This window comes from Peromyscus leucopus, chromosome 17 (genome assembly GCF_004664715.2).
Source record: "Peromyscus leucopus breed LL Stock chromosome 17, UCI_PerLeu_2.1, whole genome shotgun sequence".
Lineage (NCBI taxonomy): Eukaryota > Metazoa > Chordata > Mammalia > Rodentia > Cricetidae > Peromyscus > Peromyscus leucopus.
The window spans coordinates 42,057,861-42,083,697 of NC_051077.1; the positions used below are offsets into that span (position 1 = coordinate 42,057,861).

The 25,837-nt window shown below is 35.3% G+C and overlaps 2 protein-coding genes across 2 annotated transcripts in view; both read right to left on the reverse strand.

The window, feature by feature from the left end:
- Positions 1–25,837, reverse strand: part of Galntl6 (polypeptide N-acetylgalactosaminyltransferase like 6) — a 1,066,425-nt gene that overhangs the window by 862,807 nt on the left and 177,781 nt on the right.
- LOC114706769 (myeloid-associated differentiation marker-like) lies at positions 12,493–14,864 on the reverse strand. The gene has a single exon (XM_028889257.2). It carries the CDS (start codon positions 14,266–14,268, stop codon positions 13,318–13,320), a length of 951 nt encoding a protein of 316 aa, XP_028745090.1. The 5' UTR covers positions 14,269–14,864; the 3' UTR covers positions 12,493–13,317.

The window sequence follows — 25,837 nt, forward strand, 5'->3', positions numbered from 1 at the left end:
GCCTTATTAAATAAAAAACACGGAGACAAATATAGGGGTGAAAGTCAGGGAAATAGAGAAAGCCACCAGCCAACCTTACCTCACCAACTCTGCAGTTTCCTAATGGGAGTTACTTCCTGTCTACCCACACCAATATGCCTTGCTGTTCTGTCATCTGATTTCCTCCCTGTCTAACTACATCACTTCCTTTTCCTGGCCATCTCTGTCACTTCCTGTCTGTATAGGCCACCAGAACGCTATGGTTGGTACTGGGATTAAAGTGTGTGTTACCACACTCAGCTCTGTTCCCTAGTTCCTTGAACACACAGAGATCCTTCCTGCTAAGTGATAGGATTAAGGGTGTGTGCTACCACTACCTGACTTCTTTGTTTACTTAAAATGGCTTGCTATTTCCTCTGATCTCCAGGCAAACTTTATTTATTAGAGCACAAATAAAATATCACTCTGGACAATGATTGGATGATTGACACAACATGAATTACACCTACCTACACTTTAGGAGAAAATGTCTAAAGTGCACCTCTGCAAACTTTCAGATTTCCCATGCAAAAATAACTCACTGCCCACAGGAGTGGCTTGCATGTACCCATAATCTATTGCCTACTTTTTTCCTTTCTACCTCACTTCCTCTTTGCTATCCTTGTTTCTAACACTTATTTCTAAAACTTATTCTCATTTCCCTGAAGAATACATGGCATCACCATGTAACGGATTGTTTGAGGAGCAGACCCCATCACAGGCTGCCATCCAAAACGATGGATCAGGGCAAGAACAGTAAAATCTTTACTCAAGAGATTGTGTGTTTTTAATTGGAAATACTAATGATTTCTTGATGTGACATAATTAAACCTTGTCAATTTGTGAAGAAATGTGGCCTTGAAAAACAGAGAAAACATAATTGACCATTTTCCTATCATTATATTGTAACTACTATACATTGCATGTACCATTTTATAATTGAATGGCTTATTGTGAACAAAGTCTGAATTATTTTTAATCACATTAATGAAACTGTCAAAGAGAGACAAATAGAAAATAAAATGTAAAAGGACTGATATAAACAAAACATTAATGTAGAAAATAAAAATATAAATGTGTTTTCATGTGAATAATTTTTACCGAAGGTAAGAAATGGGTCAAATCTCCCTCTACCCCAACTCTTTCCACACGCAACTTTTCACTGTAGTCAAGTGTGGAAGGAAAAAGAACCGAGCTCCTTAAATAATCTTCTTCTAAATGCTTAACTTTTTTAAAGGCTTGCTTTATAAAGCCTCAGTACTTAAAAAAAATTAAATTAGGTTCACAAAGAAATATATAATTTATGATTATATATAAATGATGAAATAGTCTAAAAATACTCTAGCTTATGCAGAGAGGTAGAAAAGACGAGTTCCAGAAATAATCATTGTAAAGTCTCCTATCCTTTTTTTGGCCACAAGGAACACTCCCATCTCTTTAAAATACAAATTACATTGCTGCTACAGTGGGTGCAATATCAGTGCAAACAACTCTATCAAACTTCCCATTATAAACTATAATTCTAGGCTTTATAGCTTGGCTCTTTCAGAGTAAAGGACGTTGGACAGAGACTAAGCACACACATCGTCAGCCAAAATACATTCCATTTGGTTGAGCTGTTCTTTTTTGAAGAATGTAAATTGGAGCTTTCTGCTCTGCATGCAGATTGTGTTTGGCAGGGGCCTGTATGAATGCTTTCTGGTATTGGGACAAAACCCAAAGATTTTAAAGGAGAAATTTCATTTGGAGGGTTTAGTATTCCAAATTGGACAATTTTTAAGTTTTAAAGTTAGGTTTCAGTTCGTGAAAAAAAAAAGTATTTCACTTCACATTCTATACTACAATCTATAAAATACATTTACGCTAATCATGTGGGGAATGTGTACTTGATGATGTAGCTGATATCTACAGCACCTAAAGGAATCACTGAATCATGATAGCACCTATGATTATAGTCTTCTGTGACTACTGAGTGATAGTGACCTGGATTAGCATTCATTTCAGTCAGTAAACTGGGCTTACCAATATTGCTGAAGAGCTGCAGGAATAGGCATGTAATTTGACATAAAAGACTGTAGACATACCAACCAGTAGAATATTTTCATATGTAAATATATATATATATATATACATATACATACACATTTATATAATGTCATATATGTGTGTGTATCAATATGCATATTTTCCTTGAAAAAATACATTCCTTGAAAACACTCATAGAGGTTGGTGGGTTAGTTTTTAGTTTTCACATTTAGATTATATCATCACCATTTGTGATAGAGTAATATTTGAAATTGATGGTGTTAGAATGATACAGCAATACAGTGATAGATTATTAGAATAATATAATGTTATTCTTAATTCCAAATATTCTTCTTAGTTGATGGCTCAATATCTTTGACTAATCTTTAAAACTGGCCTAATCAAAATATTTCTTTCTTTGATTTTATAAACACAGGAATTCTGTAATTAAGAGCAAGAGGAACATGGTTCTTGTCTTTGTGAAGCTTATAAAAGGAGTTTCCATTATTATTAATACCATGACTTCTATGTTGTGAGGGAACGCCAGAGGAGTAATATCAGAAAATATCAATTGTTTGCTCATGTAGAAAACATTTTACTCATCATTGCCTCATTCAAATATTTATTTATAGTATATATAATCTCAATAAAAATCATCTTTTGCTCCATTTTATACATTCTGAACCTATTAATATCAATAGGAAATGCTTTAATAATTTGACTATTAATTTTTTCTTTTTGATATTAATTGTTGAATGTGTTGTTTCTTCTAATATTAAACTGCATTCACTTTGTATTTGATTTTACACTGTAACTGAAATTTCACAATGAATTTGTTTTTCTACTAGCTGCTAATGATATTGACTACTAAAATCAATAAACAGGAAACATAATGACCTCTTCCAGTTTACTTTTATTATATCTTCAGGGAGCTCTGATATCATTTAGTCTGTCTCCAGTTTTATTTTACTTTTTAAAATCCACTCCCATGTTTATTTGCAGGTAGAAAAGGGAGAGGAAAGTGAGGCAAAATTCAAGTAATGCATCATTTTGACACATCCGTTGTTCGGTCAGTGGTGTGCAGTCTGCTATTTCTGATATAATAAATGTTTACTGTATTTCTACCTTAATGAATGCTCTAGGCTCCAAGACTTCTTTTTGTATTTCCATGGCATGTATCTTTTGAGAGAAAGAGACGGTGTTGTCTGTTCAAACTAATACAAAGTAAAGCTGGATGGAAAAATTAGATTCAGGAGCAGCTACCTCAATGTAGCTTGCTCAGAGAATCAATACTGAGCTACAGGGAGCATGGTGCAGCAAGAGTGAGTGACAGTTGCTGGGTCAATTAAAGAAAGGAAGTGAGCAGAAGAAATTGAAGAGAAGCTGGCTTTTGTTTGTGGTGATTAGGGTCATTGCTTCAGTAGTTAAAGTTCTCCTTATTTTGGAAGAACTGAATAAAAGATACCTTATGAATATCTTAGAATATGGGGCATCATGATCTATATGAATAGCAGCAAGATTACAATAGTCCTATTTGGTTAAGTAAATAAATATATACCATAAAAGAAAGGGTTCAGTCAGGCAATAAACATGAACTTTCATTAAAAGACTTAAAAAAAACTCAATAAACTTCTAGGAAGTTTTCTATAAAGTATTCCTCTTTTAAATGCTCTTAATGTATCAGCTACTTGCTTTAATGTATAAGCGACTTATAAAGAAGATTTTATTTATAATTTTAAGTAATTGTGTATGTGTGGAATGGTGGACAGTTGGAATGGTGGACATTTGTTTGCAATGTCTAAGGAGACCAGAAGAGGAAGTCAGATTACCTGGGGTTAGAATTACAAGCAGTTAAGTCATCCTAATAGGTGCTGTGATTCCAGTCAACTGAAAAAGAGCAGGAGTTGCTCTTAACAACTGAACCATCACCGCAGCACGATGAGCATTTCTTAAAGTGAGTTTTCTACTGTGACAATGTAGATAAGTGTGAAAATGAAGGCCGTGTACAGATCCCTTGAGGTTGAGGCAGCCAGGTCTTTGAAAGTGTTTCTTAACCCTGGCCTGACTAAAGATTGACCACGCTAGGAGAATATATCTAACTCAGATTCTCATTTTTTAAAAGAAATTTTTTCTTTCTCTCTTTGATTTTTTGCAAGGAATTGAACAAAGGATTTTACAAATGATTGAATATTACTGTTTCTCTGAGCTATACAAGCAGCCGTATAACACTTTTTGAAGATCATACATATAACAGTATATAACAGAATTCTTAATAAAGTTTGAAAGTATATTTTAAGCCAATAAAATTTTCCAAATTAAAATCGATAATATTCTTATTATACATAAGTTTTCCATTCATAGCATTAATGTATAGTTTTGAGGGAAAAGTTTCACAAAATTTAAATATCATTATTTAATTGATTGAATCATTTTCTTCTCAAGTTATCAGGGTTCCCACCAGTTGGCCATAGAAGTTCCTACTTCATGTTCTAACAACTGTTATTATTTCTGCTCTTATTAATATTTATCCTTGAAGACATTATCATGGGCTTTCCTCTTTTCTCCATACATTTGTTTACCAACTCTATGAAACCATGAATGTTTAAGCCCTTGCCAAAGGGATCAGTTCAAAATTTATTCAGCCTCAGTTGTATCTTACCAATATTCACTATATTTATGAAACAAGTTCTTCAAACTTATCCATAGCTTTAAGATAGAAATGGATCCTTATTATCTTTAAATGTCATCTTGAGTTTTTTTTTAAGGTAAGTTTGCAAATATAGGAAATTACATACAAGTAAAGAACAGAATGTGACTGTACAAATAGCAAGGTTAACATTAACAGCATTTGAAGACAAATAGGCAAATTAAGAACATTAAGAAACTTTTAAGCAAAATAAATAAGCAAATAAAAAGGTAGTGTATAATATATTCAAACAGTAATATACAAAAATTTGTACTAATTAGTATTTTGAGAAAGGAATAACAAATGTTAATTCTAAATTTCATATTTCAAATTTAATCAATTGTTCATTATTAGAACAGTGATAAGCTTATATTCTACATTATAAACTATGAAAACATATGTATTCCAATATAGTATATAAACGATTTCATGTAATATATCTGACAAAATTGTCATTTTAAGTGGTCATAGCTTTTATGGTAATTTTAAAATATTTTCATTCAGTAAATATTGTCATTCACCTAATGTGTTATATTTTATAAATAATTTGAAAATATAATTTTACAGACCCTGTAATCGAGCTAGAAATCTCATCCAATGACTGAGGGAGCAGATGCAGAGATCCATGGCCAGGCCCCAGGTGGAGCTCCGGGAGTCCAATCGGCAAGAAAGAGGAGAGATTGTATGAGCGAGAATTGTTGAGACCATGATTGGAAAAAGCACAGGGACAAATAGCCAAACTAGTAGAAACACATGAACTATGAACCATAGCTGAGGAGCCCCCAACTGGATCTGGATAAGTGAGACAGTTGATTAACTTGAAAGGTTTGGGAAGCCCCCAGGCAGTGGGACCAGGACCTGTCCTTAGTGCATGAGCTGGCTGTTTGGAACCTGGGATATATGCAGGGACACTTTGCTCAGCCTGGGTGAAGGGAGGAGGGGACTAGACCTGCCCTCAACTGAATCTACCAGGTTGAGCTGAATCCCCAGGGGAGTTCTTGGCCTGGAGGAGATGGGAATGGGGGGTGGGTTGGGAGGAGGGCAGAGCAGGGTTGGGAGGAGGGAGGACAGGGGAATCTGTGGCTGATATGTAAAATTAAATTAAATTATAAAATAAAAAAATTAAAAAAAAGAAAAGAGAAAAAAAGAACGTATCTAATGTTGTAACTCAAGTAATTTTCTTAGTCACTCAAATAAAGTTTGGGAGTATGAATTATTTTGTCATGATTTCAAAGACAAATATTTGAGTTTAAAATTATTTAAATTCTCTTACACAGTATCACTAATGCCTTACAAATCTAAAGTATCAATTAGTATAAAAAGAGTAAAACTAAGTGCATCAATTCCTCAGCACTATTAAATAATCATAATTGTCATAGGCATTGATGAGTATATACATAGAACAAAAATGTGTTGAATATTGGGAGAAGAAAATAATTGTAAAGTTTCAGGTTTAATGGGTAATTAATGGAAAAAGTAAAAATAGTAAGAGATTTTAAAAAGTTAATTTAAAATAGATGGCTTGGAATACTTTCATTTTTACTTAAATTTCCAGAAGTCTGTTGAATTTGTTTTTGTATGAAAAGCATATGTGAAGGTAAGATTTCATTTCCAGGCTAATTCAGTCATTTCTTTTCTTGATATTGACTCTATCTTCAAAATACAACACTAAAATGAGATTACATAATAGTTCAAATTTTTTAGCTCAAATTTAAAGTTCTAAATGTTCTTTATATAACAAATTATATTGATGCTAGATATGTAACTATTTTAAACACATAATGTCTTTACTTTTGTAGGAGAAGACCAAGAAAATTGTAGACATTTAAAGGACTACAACATTACCACATATTTGACCTGGAAAATATTGTAACTTATTTTATTACCATGAGTTTTATGCATGGAGAATCACAGGTTTTAGTCAAGTACCTACTGCCTGATGGGAGGTTCAATTTGGATCATGCTTCATGTGCCTCACAAGCTCATGAAATAAATTATATATATATGCTTAAATGGTGATTATAATTCTGTTTTAACCTAGCTAACAAACTCCTTTAAAAGATATTCTTTCTGTGGAAAAAGTAACTCACTTACTGATTTTTATTACAAGTAGTCAAGTTATCATCTTCAAACAGAACCTAAGGTAAAGTGAGGCTCTGGTTATTATTGGGGATGGGAATACAGTTTCCAAAATGGAAGGCATCATCACTATTAAGTTTTTTTTTTCCACTGGGATTTATGAAAATATTTTTTTAATGAAAGTAATTTTAACATAAAATAGGGAGAGGACAGTGTAGCTAGCAGCTGTAGTTTCCAATCTCAGTTAATTGGCTGAGAATCTAAGACAGTACACAAATGTTTGCTATAGCTAGTTCACATCCCCTTTATACACATTTATAAAACAGTCTTAATCCCATTGTGAAGACCCTTAAAATATGAAAACCATATATAGATACCTTGAAACATGAAAGCCATGTATGTCTATATAAATGTATTTATGTGGTTTTGTGCATATAAATATATGAGTACATAAATGTGAACACGTCAATGCATGTGGCATGTGTCTCACACTCATTAGAATTCTCTGTAATATCTAGCTTTCAATTACAAGCTTGTAGAATATTATCATTATTTCAACTCTTGGTTACAGGTGTCTTCCTATAACTCTGTCAATGCCTTAGCTTTAAAAAGGACAAGTTATAATTACTACTACTACTAATACTAATACTACTACTAATAATAATAGTAACAACAATAACAATAAAAAACAGAACCCATCACAATTGTATAACACTCATAATGAAGAAAGTATTTAAAGAGTTTGCTTTTAAGGCATTTTGACTTTATCTTAATTTGTTAATGAGCATTATCTTGAAGAAAAGAAGGTTTTGTTGGTTAACTGTGTACAGGAGGCAACATGGTATATATACACAGTAACTACGGTGAGAAAAGCATGGAAGTGTTTAAAAATAAGTGAAAGCTTACAGTTAAATATATGCTGATTAACAAATCATGTCTCTCATCTTTAGTCCTCTAGATTGTGTTAGGATTTTTAATATTTTTATATTGAGTACATAGAATTAATATACTTTTAAAACCCATTGTTGGGACCCACCAAGTAGGCTGACTCAACATACTTTTAAAACATATTGTTAGGCCACCATGTTAGCTATTTATAATGAAAGAAGGAAATGCTATAGATATCAGATTGTATCTAATTGTATTCCTGATCTTTTGAGTTAAGGAAAGGTCAGCATTGTGACATAGCAAGAGGACCAGAGCAAACACAGAAGTGGGCAAAAAGTGACTATTGAGGGCAGTTTAAGCTGATTTCACTCCAGACGTACAACATTCTAGCACTCCGCAATCCTTGATGTTCAAATCAGCTAAATGATGTTGTCGAATTTGTAACACAAGTGTAATATTTTCCGGGGAAATTCACCACATGAAGATAAAACAGAAAGGAAATAGTTTGTGATGGATTGTGATATGTTTGAAGAGTTTCAAAAAATGGGCAAAGTTTTTTAGTAAACACTACTGTATATGATTTCATTTATATATCATAAAAAAGTCTAAATGAGAAATGTAAATTATCAAGTTGACAGTTACTATTTTTGTGTGCCATATACAATAATACATAACCTTTAAGGTCATTGTCTCATTAATTATATTACTATGACAGATATTAGCACTTTATTTATTTACAATATAACTTTTAAATAGTTTAAACAGATGTTCCAACATCACATATTAGAATAGGTGAAGAGTTCCTAAGTTTTATAATATCCTTTGATATTAATTAAAAATAATTATTCATGTGTTTGGATGCTTATGGAAACTTTTATGATATTTAACTGTATTGATAAGAATTTGAGAAGTAAACATTTCAGAAATATATATTCTTGATTAAAATTTCTATAATATTATGCCATGATGTGAATGTTTGAAGAGGGGACCTGCTAGCATTTGGCCCAGTCTTACTTGGTATATCCACAGTCTTTCTAACGACCTTTTAGTAGGCGGTCCTGGCTTCATTGCAGTATAGCAATTTCACGCAATTAAACTACTTACTTGAAGATCAAAAAATTTTAAAAGAAAGAAGAGGTAAAAATAGCAAGTTCTCTTCAGACTAAGAAATGTTATAATACTATTTCTCCAGTATTATACTGATCAAAAAAATCAGAAATAGGTCCAAACTTAAGGGAGTTTGCTTACATCTCAATGGAAGTGCCAATACATTTGGGGCCACCTTTAATAAGCTATACCTTCCATATCTTCTGAACTATTGCCAATATCTGTAAAATGCACCAGTATCAATGTATCACACATGTAATAAGTCATCAAGAAGTTTTTGCTCAATAAAATAATTCTAATTAAAAGCATATTGCCATGCCAATAAAAAAAATTGAGCTTGTAGAGATGGATCAGCACTTAAGTGAATTTGTTGCTCTTCCCAAAGATCTGAGTTTGGTTCCCAGCACACACATGGGAGGCTTACAATAGTCTGTAATTCCAGTTCCAGGAGACCTGATGCTCTCTTCTGGGTTCCACAAGCATCAAGTATGCACATGATTAAAATATATAATTATAGGAAACATTCACATACATAAAATAAAATTAAATATTTTAAAATGTCTTTAAGTTGTATTAGATGATCTATCAGTTTGCATAAAGGGACTATGGCATTTTGGATATCAACAGCAGATTTCTTCAGTAGTGACTAGCAAATGTTTATGAATTATCCAAAGCAGATTTACAACAAAAGATCTTACAGTTTATGCTCAAAAATTTCAATTTTTTTGTTTTCTTGAAAATATTCTGACTCATTGTATGAGAATAGTGTGTGAATAATTTTCCCTTAATGCAATAGATAGCTCATCTAACATTTAATCCTAAGAAGTTCAATAGCAAGAGGACTTCTTTAAAAAGGTTAAATGTTGCCTTTGGCAGGGTAAACACCATAGGAGAACTAACACCATTCCAATCCAGTCTCTAGTCTCATGATTTACAATGGTTTGACTCATAGAAATGAATAAGTAAATAAAAGTTCCTAAATATGCAGTAATCTATATTCTGTAAGATGAATAAATGGGGCTGTTTAACAATCCAAAATATCAAATATTGATGGCAATTTTCCTTGAATTCCTAAGAACTTTTAAAAGTACTATACTATATATTTTTGTTTCTTTAAATTAATTTATAAAGAATATAACTATAGTGGAATGAGGAAGATAGTAACTAATACTATCAGGCAATCCAGCCAAATGATGGTGTTACATTACAACCCATTCTTATAGAATAATGATACTTGTGCATCAATACAATGAATCATGGGCAATTTGTTTATTCTAATTATCACTGGAGGAACTGAGTACTGCATGTGAAAAGATCATGACTAATGTAGTTGCAAACCTAGCTCTTTTAAACTCTCACCATAGAACCTTATCCTTGGTGGTTGCTCAGTCTCTCTGCCTCTGCTTTCTAAACTGTAAAGTGGAAGCAATCTTCTCATGTTGAAGAGTCTGTATGAGGAGATGAAAGTGGTTGAGAAGGATCTTTCTAAGGAAATGCCTTTGAAATAATCTTTTGGGGCTGGAGAGATAGCTCAGAGGTTAAGAGCACTGACTGCTCTTCCAGAGGTACTGAGTTCAATTTCCAGCACCCACATGGTGGCTCACAATCATCTGTAATGAGATCTGGCGGCCTCTTCTGTGTACATAATATATAAATAAATCTTTAAAAAAAATCTTTCAAGGTATTTTCCTGGTAAAGCATTGATTATGGGTATTATAATAAAAATATGTCTTTCCTAGATGAAACTCGATGAGTGACTTCTCTCTGGATACAGAGTTCCCTACCTCCCATTTATTCCCCAAATCCATGGTGCACTGCTCTAAAAGAAGCATGAATTCTGACCATCATGAAGGTAAGTCTGCATGTGTTTCACAGAATGTTGCTCATTATAATTACTATTTCATAAATTACTATTTCACGAACAAATTATAGCTAAAGACTGGTAATTTTTTTCTTACCCAATCAAATGCATGTGGTATGAGCCTATTTTTGTCATTTAAAATCTAAAGTAAGGTTAGCTTTGCAGCTCTGGTGGTGATTTTCTCATATCTACTACACAGGCATAAAACAACTTCTCAGTGAGATTGCTTTGGAATAAAACATGTTAAAACTATTAACACTGGAGTGTTTTCACTACCGCTGTCTGTCTGCTGTATTTTTCTGTGTGAGTCTCCAGGAGCTTGTTACACCTTTCCACTCTCACTTTTCCTCTTGAAGTGTTTTCTCAGCTGCACTGTGAAGGGCTGTCCTTGGCAAGCTCATGTTTTCTGTACAGCCCCATCCTGCGTGATCCTATTGGAGAAGTTATGTTGGGTATAGGTGTTATCCTACTGTGCAGGTGTTAATGTACCCAATGTTTCTAGTTAAATACACAAATATGCAACCTAGTTTTATACCCTATTTGTCTCCTAAACACCCATAAATAAGATTTCTGTCCCTATATTTTCAAGATTCCCTGGTGGGCATACTCTGGTAATTTTCTTTCCCTTTCTTAGACATAAAACTGAAGCCAAAAAGTCTTAATATGTAAATTAGATAATAGTCTGTCATCTTAACTTAAAACTGTTTTAAGTTATCCACAAAATCCTCCCCTTTTTTTGGAAAGAGATCTGTAGTAACCTTGGAGATAGTTTGTTGTTATGCATAGGTATTTTTAAATCTTCCCCAGAGTTGTTTGCAAGTTTTTTGATATACTCATGAATGTCCAGGTTAGAGTTTCATTTGCTTTCCTTAGTTAAGATTAGTTAATAATTAAATGCTTTGTATTTTTGTCCCCATCTTAAAAGTTGAGAAAATATAATCAATTCTGTGACAAATTGTTGTGCTATTTTTGGGAAATGAGCCTCAGTTGGCAGTTAAAATCAATACTGATAACTTCTGTGTGAAAATTATGAAAATGCTCTTCTTACATTTAAGAAAGTCCTTCTTTGTGTTTTCCAATATAATCTTGTTCTTTGTTTGTTTGTTTGTTTTTCGAGACAGAGTTTCTCTGTGTAGCCTTGTGCCTTTCCTGGAACTCACTCGGTAGCCTAGGCTGGCCTCAAACTGACAGAGATCCACCTGCCTCTGCCTCCCGAGTGATGGGATTAAGGGCATGCGCCACCACTGCCTGGCTCCAATATAATCTTGTAAAATAAAGTCTGATAATCACCTTAGTTTTATTGTCTAATTTAAGTGAGAAAAGATTAGGTATGGAAAAAAACCCAACTGCTTATTGTATATAACATCTTATAGTATTATAGTTGTGGCTTCATTAATTATATAAAATGAAGTACAGCAATCAGTGGAAATATTAATATAGGTAGAAAATGATGCAATGAAAGAACCACTTATAGTGATGCTTTATATAAGTGGTTCTCAATCTTCCTAATGTTGCAAATCTTTAATAGCTCTTCATATTGTGGTGACCCCCAGCCATAAGATTATTTTAGTTGCTACTTCAAAACTGTAATTTTGTTACCATTATGAATCATAATGTAAACATCTGTGTTTTCCAATGGTCTTAGGCAACCCCTGTGAAAGAGTCATTCAAATCCCCAAAGGGGTTGTGACCCAGGAGTTGAGATCCACTGCCATATATATATGTATATATATATATATACATATATATATGGATTATATATATATGAATTGTGTTTATACATAGCAAACTGTATTCAACAACAAAATAAAACATTCAATTTCTTATCTTAAGTCAAAATATATTGGCTTTTATTAGAAGCTACTATTAGCTTTATGTTTACATAAATTGTATGAATGTTATATGTTGGACTTTTAAAATAAGTACGTTGATTTTGATTTGTATTTATTAACAAATTTCTGTGTAGTAGATAACGGTGTCCAGATGAGCACATGAAATAAAACATGCTTTTGGTATTGTTTTGTGGGATCAGTAAGACTTGAGATATTAAATCTGAGATCAAACCCTCACAATAGTAATTAATCAAGCAAAGAGGAATTCCAGACAGAGATTCAGAGACTGACATGTGATAATGTTTTGGGTTAGAAATAAAAATTAAGTACTAACTGAGGGAACATGTCACGTATAAGGTAAGAATAACAGTGCTTAAAGAAGAAACCTGAAAATTTAAAACAGCATTTCCTCATGGTTTGGCAAGAGGCCCCCCATGTACCTGTTATGAAGAGTTGCAAAGGAGTCTGGGATATGTGCAGCCAACTCCTTTACTGGCAGAAGTAGTGGGTAGACACAGTAAGGAGTCTGAGGGCTTCTCAGGAAAGAGAAAGATACGACCAGGAAATAAAGAGACTCATAGAAAACTCATAGAAAAACGTAGATTGGACAAGCAAAAGTGTGAAAGTGGACGGCTGTGGAGACACAGCTCAGGGGCAAAGCAGGATGGTGGGAAAGAAAATAAACCGGAAAAAGAACAACGAATCTGATAGAAGGCATAAAGAAGAGGGGACAGGAGAAAACAGGGCAAGAAGAATGGAGACTTTGCCCCAGGGACATGCCACAGGACCCCTTGGAAAACTTAGACCTTGACAAACACCAGCTAGCTAGAGTGAATGAAATCAGCGATATACGTCAGCAGGTTGACACCAGTCAAGATAGCCACCACCAGGTGGCGATCCCAGGAACACACTGAGTGGGGACGTGTGTGCTGACAGGTCGCATCCATGGTCCTTTGGGCCTGGCCTGGAGATGCTTCACTGAACTGGTAGAGGGGCCAGAGGACGACGGCGGTAGTGTACATGAGGACAGACAGGAAGGCCACGCCGGTCAAGAAGGTGGGGAGGGGCATGGGCACGATGTTGTTGCAATTCCCCAGGTTCAGCAGGATGATCACCATGGTTAGGACGAAGCAAATGGCATACACGGCCAGGCACCACTCCAGAGCCAGTTCGTGCATGTACAGCTGTGGGTTGCCGATGAAGACGAAGATAACACAGGCTACAAAGGACTCAAAGACCTTGAGCTGCCCGGACACAGTGGCCATATAGCCAGTCATCTCACCTGGCCTTGTGCGAGTCCAGGCCACTTCTGTTATATAAGCCACACAGGCGATGCAGGAGAAGATTGTGGCGCTGACGGCGAATTTTCTGGCAGACCCATGAGCCATGAACCGCACACAGGTGATAGGGTAGATGATGGAAGACGACAGGCAGAAGAGGACACCGTAGGAGGCGCAGGTGATGGGGAAATCCAGCCAGGACAGGGGGAAGCGGCTCTGGAATCCACCCAACTCCAGGCTGAGGACCAGCAGGGTCATGGAGAAACAGAAGCACCAGGAGAACATGCACCAGTTGGCCATGGAGCCCATCCAGGCACCCTTGTAGGCCACTAGTGAGAAAGCCAAACAGGTCGAAAACAGCTGCAGCAGGCGGAGAAGGCCCAGGGGTCGGAACAACGCCCGAGGGGACCCCACGATCGTCAAAGACTCCAGGCCTGGCGAGACCTTGGTCTTGATGGTGGTCTGGACCACCGATACCGGCATGGCTGTCATTTAAGCCGAGAAACTGGCAGAGAAAGTCCTGGATTGTGAAGAGAGACTGAATCGCACTCCTGTGAAAGGCTGATCGGAATACGTCTGCAGACTGTGGCTTCTGAAGTTGCTCATGCCGTGGGCCATTCAAAGTGCCTCAGTGCCAAAGCATACCTACTGTTCTCTCTAGCTGGGTCTTAGGCAGTTACGCGTGTGTTAAAGGCGGCAGGGTTTGAGGGTAGGCAGTCCATCGAATACTTCCCCTTTAAGCTAGAAAAAAACTCTGGCAGTCAATAATTTACAGCATTCCTCTTGAGGCTTTGAGAACAGACCCAGAGTTCCTAGGTGCCTGATAGGCTTGTAAATGGCTCAACGATTTTTATCAGGCTTACTAAAAACCCGCTACTCTAGTCCATACTGAAGGAAGCAAGAGATGGATGGATGTCTTTTCTCCCTATACCTTTCTGTGTATCAAACGACAAATAAACAAATGAAAAACCAAAAGCCAAAATCCAAAAAGCACACGGATCTAGACAAAAATATATCCCACATGACCTTACAGGCTATTTTCTTATATTTCTGAGGGTCAGTATGGTGTCCCTTCTGGCTCAATTTTTAAAATGGACTTTTTTTAAAAAAAAAAAAAGCTTTAAAGGCATTCTTAGACTTTTAAAATTTTACTTCCCTCCTCCTCCTAGTTATGAAAGAAAATGACTGTGTAGCTTTATTATTATTTTAATGGCTCTTTAAGGGAGTATCTCATTCAGCTCAGGTTAAACTGGAACTTAGAATGTAGCTAAGGCTGGCCCTAACCTCTTTTTTCCCCTGGCTCAACCTCCCAAGTGCAGGGGTTGCAAGTTATCCTGTGTGCTCAACCCAGTTTTGTAAGCACTGTTCTTTAATACTGTGTAGGCTTCTTAAGGGGCATCCTTTTCTTTCTTGGGTGGATGGGGAGATAGAGATTGAGGATATCAGAGGATTGGGTTGCTTAATGAGTGTTCTATATATGCACATGTGCCTGAAATTTAGTCTCTTCTTGCTTTACTTGGTTTCTTGTGTGGGACTGACATACATATATGTGTATTAATATGTCTATGTAAACGTAAATGTAAAATGTAAATGTTTTATTTATTTCTGGAGCTTTGAGTTCTTATAGCTTCTGTTATTAGTCATACAATTCTTGTCCCTTTTTCCTATACCCAGATTCACGTCCTTAAAAAAAAATTATATCACCATGACAGAATGAAAAAATGTTCAAAGTTTACTGACAAAAAACTAAACTCATTGTGGCCACAAAAGCCATGCCAAGTCTGTGTTTTGTCTCCTAGAACAAGTCTTAGGACCAATCAGAATTTGGTGGTTATTTCCACTACATTCATATCATAATTCACCAATGGGCATTTTCCGCCAAGTCAGTCATTATTGTAGCTTACAATGCTCACAGATGAGTGTGATTAATGATTACATTTCTCCTCTAGCATTAAGCAAAACGCTGTAAATGCTAACCAGGACTGGTGAGGCTCCCATGCCAGCACCAGCTTAATCTCTCCATTTCCTAAGACTCAAATACATAGCATCTTCAGGAGTAAGAACTTACTGTCAAGTTCTTGAGGGTAACCCAGAACATGGGCAATAGCTAATAATGTTTGGGAGGCTATGGGACATCACTGGCCACCATCTAAAAAAAAAAGATAACTCATTCCTTGTGCCATGTTTTGTTATTTGTTCTTCAACTCTTTATAGGTTAACTTCATTTGGACTCATCTAATATGCATACTATATATGTATATATGTTTATGTATATATTTTAGGAAGCTTCTACAGTAGTAGGTATTCATATTACATTTTCAAAATGTCTTTAATGTTAGTCATCCTTCCTGTATTTGCTCCACTATACTGCCCTCTCACCCCAAACTCCATTTCATCCTTCCTAGTGTTCCTTTGGAAGCTGATCCCCAATGACCTTGGGTCATTGCAGAAGAGGGGGCAGACGGGGTAAAAATAAGAGGCAGTAGATGTCAACAAGGAAACATTCTTTTCTGTGTGCAACAGGCAGTTTCACATATGGACAGACATTTTAACAACCTGTACAAGGTCTACACATCCCCGAGCTTTAGAGTGGGTTAGTGGTCATGAAATCCTACCCATAAGTGAGTATTTATTGTCTGCTGCCTTTAGTATGTCAACAACATTTTAGTGAATGTCCATATAGCCAAGATGTGGGCAGCACAAATTGAACAAAGGGCTTGAAAATAAAAATAAAAAAGAAACTAAACAAGTATGGAAAATTGTGTGGGCATGAAATGGGGTGGATCTGGGAAGAGTTGAGGGATGACAGTGAATATGATCAAATATATTATAGAAATTCTCAATTAATAAAAAAGAAATTTGCTTTAGAATGATGTTTGCTGAATGTGTATGTGTATGATGTGTTTGGTGTGTGTGTGTGTGTGTGTGTGTGTGTGTGTGTGTGTGTGTGTACGGGTAGGCACTTGTCATAGACTATGTGGATGTCAGAAGAGAGCCTCCAGTGTTGATCCTCATCTTCTGCTCACCACTGCCTACATCATCCTAAGTGTCCTAGGAGGTTCTAGCAATAGCCTATCTCCATCTCCCATCACTCACAGAAGACCTGGGAAGGCATTTGATTCCTGGTGAAGACTGTGGTCTTGCTCTAGACTTCATGTGAGTTAATACACAGGAAATGGGTAGAGAATGGAAATGAGAGAATTTAGATGTTTCTAAAAAGAATGTCCAAATGGATGAGATAGGGGATAGCTAGGGAAATGCTGAGAGAAGGACAACTGTGCCCTCTTGTGACTCAAGGTTTTGGTGACTTCAAATTTGGTGACTCCAAATCCAAGGTTTTGATGACTCTCAGAATTTGAGTTATTTATATTTTTAAACAACCAGCTACAAACACAGATAGGATAATCTGGCCCATGCTAAATCACAGTGAAGACACTTGGAAGAAAGTCCAGCCTTCTCTACCCATTTTCTCAGGGAACTCGAAACATTAGCATTCTTTGATATTGTATTTGTGTTTGTCTGTTTTCAGAATAGGTCTTGCTGTGTATCTCTAGGTAGTGTGGAATTCCTCAGGTAGGCTATGCTGAACATTAAACTCATAAAGGTATCTTCTTCTTCTGCAGTGCTGAAGTATTATCATCTGTTATACATACTCATTAGGACTTTGTACTCTTATGAGTATAAATCCAATAGTGAAATTCCAGGAAATAAGGATGTATAGTTCATTGATATCAGTACTGCAGCTCCCCTCACCATTCTTTGGGATGCCACCTCACCATAACTTTGTTACTTGAAACTAAAAGGTTATTTTTTAAACTAAAGAAAAATAGAAAAAAATGTCACACTGAACTCCAAAACTTCATAGCATCTGTACATTGGGTTCCATTGTTGGAAGAATAAAATCTCCAGACAGTATTTCCAGGTACAATTTAGTTATTGCTCAATAGAAATAACTTGTGTCTTGCAAAGTGTGGGAAGAGAACTGGGGTGGGACTGTCACCTCAGTTCTCATTGAGGTTCACATTCTGAGAGTTGAGAGTATTGTTGGAGCTCAGGCTGTGGAGTAAGAAGGCCCGGGTCCTCACTAGGTTTCAACCATTTGCCAGTGCGGAAATCTTTAATGGGTTATTTCATTTACTCCATCTACAGAATGGGTTGACTATGGCACCTAGTTAATCAAGATAATGTTCATAAAGTGCTTAGGCTAAAGCATGACCAAAGTGTGGAAAGGGACCAAACAGCTGATAGGTCTAGCCTAAACCCCATGATAATTATAGCACTGAATCACTCTACTCATACAGTGAACTAACACCTATTGTGAATTATCATAAAGTACATGTGTGTGAACAAAATATATTTAATGTAAAATTAATTACCACCATTGTGTGAAAAAATGTATAAAACTTTTAAGATTGACAGCAATGATTTGCATGAGGAAATTTCAATTTGTTTTATAGTTCCGTGGACAAAATGATTAGAATATGCCTAAGAAACAGACTGTAAACCCTTTGAGATGAACAGAGATGTCCTAATATTTTGTCCTAAACTAAACAATTAAATATGTGTTTGAACTATATAAGAAGAAGAGGTAAAAATTGTCCCCATTGATGTGCGACTTGTGTTGGGATGGAGTCCATTCTTGAGATGTTTCAGGATACTTACTGGACTGTGTCTTTCCAACTGCATTTGTAAAAGTAGGACAATTTTTAAATGTCTGGAGCTAATAAAATTCCCTAGAATATTCAACACAAAGCCAAGTAGTATTTGAAATATCTTTCTGTTGCATAAAGGATTTATATCCATATAATTTCATAAAAGATAACTATGCAAAAAATACCTTTCAGATAAAATGCATATGTGAATGACTACGTGATTTTATGTGTGCCGGAAACCATAAGTCAGATTCCTTGCTGATGAAGCCATTCCTCTAGTTGACAACTGTCAAAGCCATCTGCAAATCCCATGAATATTAAGGCACTGTTCACCAGCACATTTGGCATTTTGAAGTCAGGCAAATAGAACTCATGAAATATGAAAGAAGTGTGCCATGTCTCTTTGTGGAAAATATTGCCATTAAGATGATGTATGGAGAAATCCACACCTTCATCTGCTGGGAGCACTCAACTGTATTTTCAATCAGCTGTATTACTTGCTTTGATAGTGTTACCATTGGTTTATGCCCTTCTCTTCTGGTGGATTTAGGAGACCCCAGAGCTAAGCTTATGTGAAAGACATGTGTTACTTTCATGTTTATGTTTTAAACACAGAACCATGCTTTTACTGGTACTATAGCCATTAATGGATTATAAAATCCTTCTATCCCAGCTACCAAAAAGGGTCCAGGTGTGTTCTTAGACACAGCATGTGTGGAAAGTTTTCATTGCATTGCTAGTTTGAGAAGTCTAAATTCATTACTGTTACTTTTATAGTCTAATGTCAGGAAACATTTCATCCAGCTTAGTGATATTATGTATTTGTTGATTACGCTTGAAAGCACACAATTTCATTTAACATACAAAAATCTTGGATCCAAATCCGTTGGAGCAATGCAATCGCTTCTCTTCTCTTTAGTTTACACTATTTTGAAATATCAAATACAGAGTTCTTATACTAAAAGACAAATAGACACATACCACATTTAAATATCTTGATGTTTTGTGAATGTGAAAAATTATACTAAATATTAAAATTATACATATGTATATTTATAAAAATCATATGACATTTATCTTATAGTTTCTGTTCCAACATAGTCTATAACATTTCAAATTACATGATGAGACACAACGTTATTTGCCTTTTAATTCAAAGAAAATCATACCTATTGAAATATAGAAGAGATATAGAAGGTATGAAGTGTTTATATGTATGTATGTATGTATATATATAATAACTAAAGAAGAAGAGTTCTTGAATTTGGGAGGAAGTCAGGAGAAAGGAGATGCACAGGAGAAGTTGGTAGTTGGAACAGGAAATCTGAGAACAGAACTGTTTTAGATGCAGTACTCATGTGTGAAGTTTCAAAAAATAAATTTAAGAAAGTAGCACAGAAATATTATGCTTGTAGTAAATCCTTAGAATTGTATGTTCTTATTCCATCAGCTAATATAGGCAGGGTAAAAGTATGCCTGGAATTATCAGGTCTGACTTTCAACCAGAAATGCACTGTTTCTATCTATATGTAGTATAGTCTCATGTGGGATATAAACTTGCTCTCTCTCTGTCTCTGTCTCTCTCTTTACATTTCTTTCCTCTCCCTTTCTCTCTGACCCTCTCTAACACACACACACACACACACACACACACACACACACACACACACACATTCAGTTTCCTTTAAAACACACATCACTGAATTGTAGTTGATTTGCTCTTTTTTGTATTAAAATAACAGTGCAATTCATCATTGTATTCTTTTTTTGTTCATTTTGTTTTATTGTTTGTTTGTTTTTCAAGGCAGGGTTTCTTTGTGTATCCTTGACTGTCCTAGAACTTGCTCTGCAGACCAGGCTGACCTTGAACTCAGAGATGCAACTGCTTCTGACTCCTGAGTGCTAGGAATAAAGGCATGTGCCATTACTTATGTTCATAGACAAATGTAGCACTTATTCTCTTCAAAGATATTTTGCAGCAGACACAGATCATTACAGAAAGCCACAAGAGGTCAAAGTACAGAGATTAACTGATCATGGGGTGCTTGACTCAAGTTAATACATCTATAGCTCAACCCCTACCCCAAGCTCTAGGAAATATCTTGGAAGAGGAGGTTAGAACATTTCAAGAACCAAATGATCAGAACATCTACTGACCGAGCAGCTTTCTCTTCTAAAGAAAGTAGACATAATTGGTGAGGGGGCATAAGGAAGAGCTGTGGGAAGGAGTGGAGTTGAATATTATCAAGATGCTTTGCAGGAAATTCTGAAAGAGTTTGTAAAAATATTGTATTATACGGGAAATCAAATACATGGTCCAGTCTTCAAGTTGTTGAAAAGTTCTTTGAGACTGTATCAGTTCTTGGCACAAAAAAAAAAAAAATTCAAGGACATGATCTTACTTAATATTTCCTTTTATCTGTCCTCAATATATATAAAAATGAAACATAAACACTTAAGAATAATCTGTTAAGGAGAATAACAGCTCTTTATGATAGAATATCCTGATTTAGTTCTCAAAAATCACTTGAACCTGATTTTAGCACCAGTATTGGGTGATGAAGGCAAACTAAATTGTGTTTTTCAAATAATAACTTAATTTTTATCCTTATTAATAGAGTTGGCAGGCTTAGTATGGTATAAGTAAAATAAGAAAGTGTCTGCCTGGCTCAATGTAATAGTAACTTTTAATCACCTCAATGATCATTCAAACATAAAATTAATAACAATTAATTAGTATCTAAAAATATGAAAGTGACTGAGGGTGTATGCAAAGCCCTGTCTATACTTCTGCCTGAAGTAGACTCTACTTCCTTGGCCCACTATTGATATCCTATGGATCAATATATAAATTATCAGAATGTAACATTTTCTAAAGTTACATTAAGGAAGGAAGGTGGTATGTTTACCTCAATATCAAAATGTAATGTGAGTTAAGTCAGCCTCCTGCTTATGCCCAAAAAGCACCCCCAAAAGACTTTAACAATATAAATGTGTTCAGGAAATTTTTGCTTGTTATGTGATTATGTAGACAGTTTTATATGCCATAGAATAGGTAAGAGTTAAATGTTGGTTTAGTCCTCGTCCCCTACAATGACAGTATCCTTTGTAGAGGATGGTTATTATTTTTCAATACCTTTATTTCCCTCCCATAAATGCAATGACACAACTATAAATTGTTCTTAATTCAGTATGAACAGTACTTTAAGTGTCTTAGTTTAGTCATATATTGACAGTTATAGCACGTATTTGTCTTTGATAAAAGAGAGCTTTGCAGTTAGACATTTTATTGAACAGAATGAATGGCTTTCTTCTATGTTGTTTCTATTTAAACAAATACAATGGCCAAATATGAAAGCAGATGATCAATAATGTCTCTCTGTGTGTGCACATGTGTGTTTCAGGATACACATACATTTGTGTAGCGGAACACTTGGAGGACTGAGGCCCATGTCAGGTGTCAGCTACATTGCTCTCTGTGTTCAGATGACTGAATTTGAGTAAGGACTAATGCTGACTTAGATGCTCTGTGGGTAAATGATGCACAGGCCGCAAAGATGGCAGTATGTCCCAAAATTATTTAATTATTTTTCTCTGTTTACTGGCATTAAGAATATCCATTTTCATTTTCAGATAAAATAAGACTTCAAGTTATAGCCAATGTAATCATGTTTGTAAATATATATATTCTTTACATAATTTTATGTATAATATCATATATTACCATGTAAACTACATAATATATACATATATATTTTTATATAAAGAATCTGTCTCCAGTGCGGTTAGTCCATTATATAGTTGAGCAGGCATATATTTAGGAATGTGTTTATGTACATATGTACATATGTGTGTGAGTGTGTGTGTGTGTGTGTGTGTGTGTGTGTGTGTGTGCAGCAACAATGAAATTACAAGAGGCAATGAATTTGAGAGGGAGCAAGGCAGATTTATGGGGGGGGAGGTTTGAGGGAGAAAGAGAAGTGAAATGAGGAAATTATAGTATAAATATTAAAATATCTTAAAAATATTACCAAGTATTTCTATTTGCTTTAACAGAACCTCATTTCCTTGAGATGAAGCAAGAATGATATTTCAAGGAAATGAGATTCATCTTTATACAGAGGCAGGAGGTTTAGATACCAGAGAACATGGCTGCCTATTAAATGGCAGAGATGACAAGGTATGTGGAGAAAGAAAGGCATGCGAACTTGCAGTTGTATTTCCTTTAATGCTTAACTGCAACACTGGTGCATAAAACAGCATGCAAATAGTCAATACACTGACATCCAAGAAATCAGTCATCACTAAACTTCTATGCCAGAAATAAAGCCTGCCATATTGGCTTTGTTAAGTAACACTAATAAGTTGGATATGATTTTTTAAAATTTTGTTTTAAATTAGTTTTATTCCCTCAATTGAACTAAGCACATTTCATCTATTTAAGTAGTTGTGTATGGTTCATTTCTATCAATGGGACAATGTCAATGCAGATCAGTGGAGTCTACATGTCTCAGAGTTCCCAATTTGTAACCTACTATGCCATATTTGACATCTATCAGTAGCAGACCCAGACACTAATGATGGTATCAAACTCACGGTGAAAGTTGAAATGGCACAGAAGACTTGCTGTTTTGAAGATATGAGAATATTAAAAATTACAAAATATCTCAATTTAAAAATCCTAATATGGAAAGCTTAATTACAAGTGAAATGTGATTTGTTAGAAGCAATTTGGGAGAAAGGAACATGGCTCATTTGGTAACCTGTTGGCCATGAAATTTTGCCATTGTAAAAGGACAACTGCATTGGCAAACACATTGGGAAGTGAAGACTGGAAGATCACTGAGGATCATAGCTCATCATCTTTCACAAATCAGTGTGTTCAAGCTTCTCTGAGACAGCCTGAGCCAAAAAGTGAAGTAAAGACATGATTAAGAAAAAAACTGGATGTGTACTCCCCCATGGATACATAAATAATTTAGATAAGATACTGTGAGTGAGCAAATGATATGATTTATAATTTTTTTAAAGAATTGGAAAAGTCACATTGCATCCTTAATTTTGAATATGACTTGTTTACTGAAGGTGGAAGTTGTAGATTCTCTATACTATATATTACTCTGATCTGAAATTAAAACTAATGATTTTTCCATTTATATTTTTGATTCTGAACATTTTCAATTGTGTGACAGGTCCAGTTCTTATTCTGCAGTAGAAAGAAAGATTTATCAGATGACTATTTTTCTTTATTTTATTGACTTTTCTCTAAGTTTTGACTGTCTTCCTGAAACTTCTAAAAATAGTTTTATGAACCTAAAACACCAGGGATACATGCTCACTTATTTAGGGCAGTACTGCTGTGATTCTGTATGAATTATACCTCTATTGCTCAATAAAAAGGTGATATACTGAAGCAATATTTAGCAGTTGGGTTATTAAATTCCTATTGCCTGACTTAGTATATTGATTTCAATTTGACAGAGGCTCAAAGAAAAACCATGTCAACTGCATATTAAAAGTAAGATTAAAACAAATGCTGTGTGCTGGATAGGTTTCCACCATCCCCATATTTGACTATGACAGAGAAGCCTATAAGAAATATTTTCATATTTCTCTATCTTCTATTTTTTCTTTCCAAAAAGCCAGTGGTAGCTCCGGGCAGTCACCTGCCATGATTAATGACAGAGGCAGCGGTCTTTGTGTTATAATGTTGTACTGCTACGAGGAGTTTTCAAGGTCATTATTTCTTCACCAAAAGTTCAAAGGAAGTAAAATATTCATAAAACATGACCTGATTTTATGATAGAAGCCATACTAGTTTTTATGACAGTCAGTTTTAATGAAAAGAAATACAAAGGAATGTTCACTATAAATAATTGACATCAGATTCTATTACGGATGATAATAGAATGTCTTAATGACTGAGGTAAATAAGCCAGTGATGTTTAGATGTCTCGTATTTTGGATGTCTATAAAAATCAGAAGTCTCTCAACCTACTTAAGTGAAATGCTTTTTGTCTGAGGCAAACTAACCAAAGTCAAGCTGATGAGCATGCAGGATCATCCTTTTTGTGCCTTTTCCATCCCAGGTTTATCAGGTTGATCAGAGCAAAGTGTACGGGACTGGGAATCATTTTGGGGAGAGAAGGCTTTATTTCATCTCACAGCTTCTGACCCATCAGTAAGGGAAGTCAGGGCAGGAACTCAAGAAAGAAAGCTGAAGTCAGGTACTGACTCTTCATGGCTTGCTCACTTTGCTTTCCTTTTTAAATATTACTAAATTTTAATGAAATATAATTAAATCACTTCCCTCCTTTCCTTTCCTGCCATGTCCCCTTCCTCCAAACCCTCCCATATTTCTCTCTCTTTCTCTCTCTTTCTTTCTCTCTCTCTCTCTCAAATTACCACCCCCATTTCATTATTATTGTTACATATATGCACACACATAAGGCATAATTACATAAATAACAACCTGTTGAGTCTGTTCAGTGCTGTTAGTGTGTATACAGTTTCAGAAGTGAGCATTTTTGTGTTGGAGAGCCAGTATCCCTGGTAGATATTAACTTTCTCAGCCCTAGTTGATACATCCTCAACACAACTCAATCTAAATCTCATGGAACTTCGGGAAGAAGAGTTAGAAAGATTTTAAGAGCCAGAGCAGCAGGAAGTCTGCTGTGAGACTGAGACTCCTGGAAATGCAGGGAAGCTACATCCATAAGATCTTAACAATGAGGCTGCGTAAACAAGATCCGACAATGTCAATGACAGTAGACAAGCCACCGTGTTAAAGGGAAATCTCACTGTGTCCCACCCCTAAACAAATAATTGGAAATATTTTCTTGTTGGACTTTTGTAAAGAGAGGGTTGGTGAATCCTAAGAAAAAGGAAAAACAAAACAAAATCAACATTAATCCCACCAGAGCAAAAACTTTTAACCAAAACAGCAAGGAAAGGAAGCAGGGAAAGAAGGAAAGAGAGAGAGAGAGAGAGAGAGAGACTGAAGGAGAGAAGGAAATGAAGAAGGGAAGGGATGGGAGAGAGCTCCATGCATATGTTCTTCATCATGAAGACACTAAACAGTTTGTACTCATTTTATACTATAGCCTACATTTTAGTCTCTCTGAATATTTCCAAATTTATTCAAATCTTCACAGCTTAGGTTATATTCCTATTGCAAAAGTTATTCTAAATGTGAAGAAGTAATTGATACTAATTATTCAGAGGTTTATATGATGGTTAATCTTGGTTATTTATTTGACTGCATCTGGAATCAACTATAAATAAACAAGCTACTGGGCACTCCTATGAGAGATTATTTTTGATTAGATTATTTGGAGTACAAGACTTACCCTAAATGTGGGTGATAACTGCCAGCCCAGGCAGAAGGCTATAGATGAAAGAAACACTGT